This window comes from Callospermophilus lateralis, chromosome 1, assembly GCF_048772815.1.
Source record: "Callospermophilus lateralis isolate mCalLat2 chromosome 1, mCalLat2.hap1, whole genome shotgun sequence".
In the NCBI taxonomy this organism is placed as follows: Eukaryota; Metazoa; Chordata; class Mammalia; order Rodentia; family Sciuridae; genus Callospermophilus; species Callospermophilus lateralis.
In genome coordinates this window covers 98,737,618-98,744,954 of record NC_135305.1, presented here as the reverse complement: position 1 = coordinate 98,744,954, position 7,337 = coordinate 98,737,618, and the positions used below count along the sequence as shown (strand labels likewise).

The 7,337-nt window shown below is 36.0% G+C and overlaps 1 protein-coding gene across 1 annotated transcript in view; it reads right to left on the bottom strand.

Moving 5' to 3' along the window:
- Nucleotides 1-2,566: 2,566 nt before the first annotated feature.
- The window catches only part of Stk17a (serine/threonine kinase 17a), a 30,330-nt gene continuing 25,559 nt past the window's right edge, over nt 2,567-7,337 (bottom strand). Inside the window, exons 4-7 of the mRNA XM_076864236.2 lie at nt 5,370-5,496; nt 4,522-4,570; nt 4,112-4,291; nt 2,567-3,237 (exon numbers count right to left, since the gene is read on the bottom strand). Coding sequence (XP_076720351.2) covers nt 2,913-3,237; nt 4,112-4,291; nt 4,522-4,570; nt 5,370-5,496 — 681 coding nt within the window. The 3' untranslated portion in view covers nt 2,567-2,912. The remainder of the gene's footprint in view (nt 3,238-4,111; nt 4,292-4,521; nt 4,571-5,369; nt 5,497-7,337) is intronic.

The following is a 7,337-nucleotide window of genomic DNA, read 5'->3' as shown; positions in this document are numbered from 1 at the left end:
GCCCCCAATTTTTTTTTCTAAATAAAAGTTACACATTTTACATTTTTCATAAAGATCTCATCACACTGAAGTATCCTGTTGTTAATTATAATTAAAACTGGGTTTATAAACTGTATCAATAAACTAACTACTGTTTAGTCCTTTATAAATTTGGTCATAGAAAAACAAGTATTAATAGCATTAGATGAATATAGTGCTGCTTGGCAAGTCATTAAGAGAAAGATTTTATTTGGTCTAATACGTGAAGGCTCTTCAGGCTCTCTTTGTATCATGCAAACCAAAAAGTACCAATATACCTTCATAAGTATATTCTGAGGGCTTTTAAAAAAAAGCACCATAAAACTTAAGGTACAAAAATAGCTAAGGGCTAGTAATGCCAGTGGCTCTGGAGCCTGAGATGGGAGGATCGCAGATCTAGGCCAGTCTGTAGCTCAGTGGTTAAGTTGTCCCTGGGTTCAATCCCCAGTACCAAAACCAAAAAGTAGCTAAGGATGCAAACTGGCTAACTAAAAGAAAAAACATTTTTTAAAATAAATGGAGTAATTACATTAAATATATTCACTCTGAATGTAATACCAAACAGTTTTTGAAAAAGTCCAAATGATTCTGGCTTCACAACTGGACAAATCTATCAAGTACATACAAGTGTCACTCAACAGCAATTTTTTTTTTTTTTGGGGGGTCACATATCCCCTATTTCTATGAAAGATATTTAAATATATTTGCCTCAAACTGTGTTTTACTTCTTTCAAGACTTACCTGAGTCTTAACTTTGTGACCATGGGTTTTCACTGAATGGCAGAGTTACATCTTTCCCATTTTAGAGCTTGTTTGGAGATGCTAGTTTCCTGCTGTGCATGGTGGTTCACACCTGTAATCCCAGAGACCCAGGAGGCTGAGGCAGAAGGATATCAAATTCAAAGCCAGCTTGGCACACTTAGACCCTTTCTCAAAATAAAAAATAAGAAAGGCTGGGGATGTAGCTCAGTAGTAGAGCCTGAGTTCAATCCCCCGTACTGGAGCAGGGGAAAAAAAGCTACTTTCCAAGAAACTATATAATTAAGCCAGTTTAGTGACAAAACAGAGCAACTGTTTGAACTACACAATCGATTTCATTCCAATGATGTCTAACAATACCAGGTACTCTGGCAGTTTTGCCTAGCCGGGCTAGATGAGATTATAGATGGTGTATAAATGTCTAGCACAATACACTATTATTATAAAACTGGAGCTTAGGTACTGTCAGTGTTGTGATTTTGACATTTGAGAAGTGCTAGGCAGAGAGCTTTGTGTGACACCCTAGTCAGACTACAAAGGGAAACATCTGAGTCAGTCCTAGTGTGGAGCACAGGTGTGGCTTCAGTGTACACAGTATACAGATGACAGACAAGCTGTATTAATGAGAATTTATATAAAACACTCAGCCTAAGAAAACATAAATAAGGACTCAGACGTTTTTGTGTGAGGATATTTAGTTACTTTAAGTAATACAGTATACACTTTTTTTACATTTCCATTTTTCATTATTTTTATTACTTATTTTGAGGTGGGGTCTTGCTCTGTTACCCAGACTGGTCTCAAACTTGTGGGCTTACATGATCCTTCTGTCTCAAACTCTATTGTGTGTCTTGTGTATGTATTCATATATATATATATATATATATATATATATATATATATATGTATATATATACATACACACACACACACACACATGGATTTTTTTCCCCCCTTTTTTGATCTTGAGGATTGAACCCAGAGCCTCACTACTGAGCTACATCCTGACCTAAAGTTAAGTCCTTTGGGATAAGGTACCTCCCTAATGACAAAATATCCAATGTCAGTTTTTTTTTTTAAATAAATGAAAGCAAAGGATTATAAATATTTTGGCATTTTATGTTTCCTGGTATAGTTTGAGGGCTGATAAACTCAACAGACGTAGAGGCTCAGTGACCATTCTGACTATGCTTTGTATCTCTCCTTTTTCCTCTTCTAGAAGATTTCATTAACTTTGGGATTAAAACAATATAATATCATCTTGTCACTGATCAGAGCAATCAAAGTGCTGATCAGATCACACTGATACCTGTGAGTGCCCAAAATTAAGTGATGAGTATGGGAGAGGGGCAAGGAGGTAGTAGGGGCATAGCCTGGGAGAGAGGACAGAAGAGAATGGTGTGACAACAAAGGGAATGGTTGAAGAGATGATACTTGTTTAGCATTCTTGGCTTACCAAGCCAGATCTTGGAGACCAGAATAATCTCAGAGGTAAAAAAAAGTCTCATATTGTAATGTTGAAGAGGAAAAAAAAAAGCCACAGATGGGTTATAAACATTAGGCAAAAACAGAGAGAAGCCAAATCAGGTCAATATAAAGTAATAAAACACAAAAATAAGACATTGTAATACCATAATGATGATATTCTATGTCTCAACAATTTAGAAGATGTCTATTTAAAATCTTGTCCTTCTATCCAAAGTAAAAAAGTATTTTAGTAAAGTTATCAACATATGTACATACAAATAGAGAAACACATGAATAATGCAAAAGAGATTTATCAGTGATGTAATTTTGGCACTTTTACTTGGATTTTTAAAGAAAAGTGAATACAAACATCTTTGTACACAAATTCTCATTGTAGAGAAACAGGATGTAGAATTAAAAGGTGCAAACATCTCCCTTCTTAAAAATAACATTGAAACAGAGAACTTTACCTGTTAACCTTCAGGTTGGCAACTTCTACAAATCTGGCTTGATTGATCTAACTCCACATGTTTAACAAAATTATTTTTGCTTATATCAGTGATACTTTGATATCCACTTCTAGTACATGTACCATTTGGCCAGAGGTCCATAAATAATAATAATGTTTTCAATGTAGAAATCTTAAAAGTTTTAAAGGGAAATACTGCTCAGTAAATAAATTCTCCTGGAATTTCTTGTAGCAAAGGTTCTTCAAATTTAAATCGTTTGGAGATGGCCTTCTGCTCCATTTTCTCTTTTTCAGACTGTCTGCATTGTCCTAAAGTATACGAAGCAACTACAATTAACTCCTCTGTCACAAGCGATTCCTCGGTTTCTGGTTTCTCAGTATCTGCTTTAATTTCAGGCACAGAATCACCTTGTTGGAAGGCATTTGCTTCTTCTAATGACTCTTTCGTCCTAAAAGAAGGATCTTGAATACTGCTCTGTGTCAACCATGGGTGTTTTAGACATTCTTCAGCAGTGGCTCGATCTCTGTATAAAGACAAACATTTCATACTTAAGACAACATAAAAACTTTGACTGAAACTCAGAGCACAAGGTTTACTGTGAATTCTGAATAAAACCAGAAGTTTTAAAAATTTGAGTACAACTGTCCATAATGTTGAAAAATAGTATTTTTAAGTAAAATAGTATTTTCTCTAAATAGTTCTCTTGAGAGACCAGGATCAGACAGAAACGATCTACTGACGACTGGCTGTCATTTCACTGTCAATTTCTACTAATGAATAGTGACACATCTGCAATAATAAAATTTTTCTAATTAATATTTAAATCCTAGTATAATGAGGTGTGCAGTACAGGTCAATATGTTATTCATTTTTATCAGTTTTACTTTCAACACATATATTAGGCCAAGAGTTCCATCTAGTTTCTTTTTTTCCTGTTTGTTTGTTTTACAATACTAGGGATTAAACTCTATGACTATCACTGAGATAAATTCCCAGCCATATTTATTTAGGTACCGGGGGACTGAACCCAGTGGCATGTTATCACTGAGCTATATCCCCAGTCCTTTTTATTTTTTATTTTGGGATACTGTCTCACTAAATTGCCAAGACAAATTTACAATCCTCTTGCTTCAGCCTTCCAAATGGCTACTGGCTTGCACCACAGTGTCTGGTTAATTTAACTTTATGTCTACATTTTTGTGTCTTCATTTTGGGATTTCAGTTGTTGGAATACTTTTGTTCAGAGAAGACTACTTAAAAATTGACAAAAATCAGGCTAGGGGTATAATTTGATGGTAGGGGACATGCTTATTAACATGTGCCACGGCCATGGGTTCATTTCTCGGCTTCCCTTCCTCCCACCAAAAAAGAAGATAAAGATGAATATTAATACTTACTCTGGTTTCTTAACTAAAAGTCTCTTGATGAAGTCAATAGCGGTTTCAGACACAATATCAAATTCTTCCTCAGAATAACTTAAATTCATCTGTGAGATGTTCAAGAATGTTTCCTGTTTATTATCACCTAAGAAAGGTGATATTCCTGTAAGCATGACATAGGTTAACACTCCAATACTCCTAAATCAGAAAGAAAATAAAAGAAAACTTAGTATCATATTAATTTCTTGAAACTAATTTTTAAAAAATATTTATTTTTTAGTTGTAGTTGGACACAATCTTTATTTATTTATTTTTATGTGGTATTAGGGATCGAACCCTGTGCCAGGTGAGCGCTCTACCACTAAGCCACAACCCCAGCCCCTCTTGAAACCAATTTTATCAATTTTTCTTTCATAAACAACTCTTACCACATATCTGTTGCCATGCTGATAGGATCATAACTAAGGATTTCAGGAGCTAGTATCAAAAACAGAAGAAAATATTTAGTTTTGTGGAAAAAATGCCTAATTTGCTCACAGAGGTAAAAAATTAAAGTAAGCCTTAGAAATTAATAAAGCACTATCGTCAAGGTTTGGGTTAAAACAAAGTAAATTAACATTATAATTCAAATTAGTATGAATTAATATGAAGTCTAAACTAGATGTTTGAAGTTAACTTTTCATATTTCCACCCTTGTGGTTGAGTCCTAGTATTTAAAAAATATTTGAATGCCTAAATACTGCAATTTATACTGACAATTTTTGAGACCTTTCTCTTCTCACACCATCTAATTGGGCATCATATTGTCTATAATAATAGCCTTGAAATCTCTCTCAGAGCACCCACACCTCTTCTGTCCCACTCCAGTCCATAGCACTTTCACCTCTCATAGCTCAGGGATAGAACATTTGCTTGAGCATCCACAAGGCCACCAAAAAAAAAAAAAAAAAGAAAAAGAAAAGCAAACTTTTTTAGTCTTATAGGAAAAGTATCACCAATTTGGTATTTTACTCTTGAAAGTGTTCCATTTTTAAATTTAATCCACAGGAATTAATTTTTTTTTTTGTGTGTGTGTGCAGTCCTGGGGATCTAATTCAGGGCCTTGTGCATGCTAAGCAGACACTCTACCACTGAGTCACATCCCCAGTCCAGGAATGAATCTTTGATGGAGGAATTTTAATATAGCAGATGGCTGGCCCCCTTTGAATGTGAGTTCCCTGATGAAGGCGATGCCTGATGTTAAACACAAAACCATCTCACTCTTTCAAATACTTACCCACATATTCAGGAGTACCCATAATTTCTCGTAGCTCTTCACTGTTCTTCATTATTCTTGAAAGGCCAAAATCAACTATCTTAACGTCACCCAATGGAGAGTCACTTGTCAGCAGAATATTCTGAGGCTGAAAAATATACCCCCCCCAAATATTAATAAAACCATGATAACACAAAACATGTAGTCCACACAACACAAATTTTACCTATAAAATTGAGACTGAGGAACTTAACAGTAAGAAGTCATTTGTGAAATAAATACTTCAATAACATACTTCCCATATGTAAGGCAGCAGCTTGGTACTCTTCCCTCTACTGGTTCTTCCTTAGTATATAAATATGCTTGTTAAATACAAACCAAAACCACTTATAATAACTATCCCTGATGACCTTGAATGTCTTCCTGGTTAGCATACTCTCCCTGCTACTCCCTCAAAGCTTAGCTTCTTGAAAGCATGGTCAAGTGCACTTGCTGGCACTCTTCTTTTTTTGTAGTGCTGGGGATTGAACCAAGAGCCTCGCTCATGCTAGGCAATTGTTCTACCACTGAGCTAAACCTTCAGCCTCCTTGCTATCACTTTTCATTCCAGCTAAATCTGTTTTGTGCCTTCTACTAAATCTGCCCTCATAAGAGGTCACAATAACTTTAATAACCAAAGACCCACCAAATTCTGTGCACGTCTTTCAGGCACTATTTGCATAAAATGACTGCTGCTTTTGGGTACTGCTGGTTATTTCTGAAATTCCCTTTTGTTTTCTCCCTGTTGGATCTCTTGTCCCTCTATAGATCCTTCACTATTTTCTCAGAACTTTTTCATCTTGCCCTCCTTTTAAATGTTGATATTTTCCAAGATCTTGTCCCAAAACTCAGCATTCTACTTTTGAGCCATTTCATCTGTCCCCAAAGCTTCAGGGGCCACTTACATGCGGATAACTTCCACTCCAAGCTCTTTCAATACTCAGATCTCAGCATGTGGCTGAATGTGACATCCTCAATTCCTTACAAGCCTTCTATTGAGTAAACATCTTGGAACAGAAGTGCAACCCCCAGCCCCAACAAACAGATTTCTCTCTTCTGTATTGCCAATTTCAATGCCCAAGTAAAACACTGGAAAAATCACTCTAAAGTTCTCTTTCATTTTCCACATTGCATGAGGTCACCCATAAGTTGTGCCAATTCTATTTCCTAAATCTCAATATCCCCATTGCTTAAAGTTTTAGTGCTCATTATTTCACATCTAGATCACTAAGATGGCCTCCTGTCTGTGGTTCTCTCCACCTTCAACCCACGCCCCATCATACAATATAGTACAGTTGTCCTTCAGTCTGTGGGGGATTGTTTCTAGGACCCTCTGTGGATACTGCAATCACTGAAATCTGCAAATGCTAAAGTACCTTAGTGTGAAAGGATCTAGTGTTTACAAACAACTAATGCATATTCTACAATAAACTTGACTTATAATGCCTAACACAATATAAATGTTACATAGATATACTTGTTACATTGTATTGTTTAGAAAAAGACTAGGAAAAAAAAACTGTATATGTGTTATGGTTTGGATATTAGGTGTCCCTTGAAAAGCTCACGTTAGGCAATGCAAGAATGTTCAGAGGTGAAATCATTAGAATATGAGAGCTATAACCTCAGTGGATTATCCATTAATAATTTGAATGGATAGTAACTGTAGATAGGTGGGGTGTGGCTAGAAAAGTATGTTGCTGGGGGCATGCTCTTGGGGATTATATTTTATCCCTGGTTTCTCTCTACTTCCTGGCTATCATGAGCTGAGCAGATTTCCTCTGCCATACCATTCCACCATGATGTTCTACCTTACTTCAGGCCCAGAGCAATGGAGTCAGGTGACCATGGACTGAGACCTCAGAAACTATGTGTCTCAAATAAACTTTTCCTCCTCCAAGTTTTCTTGTCAGGTCTTTTGGTCATAGAGATAAAAAGCCAGCTTACACA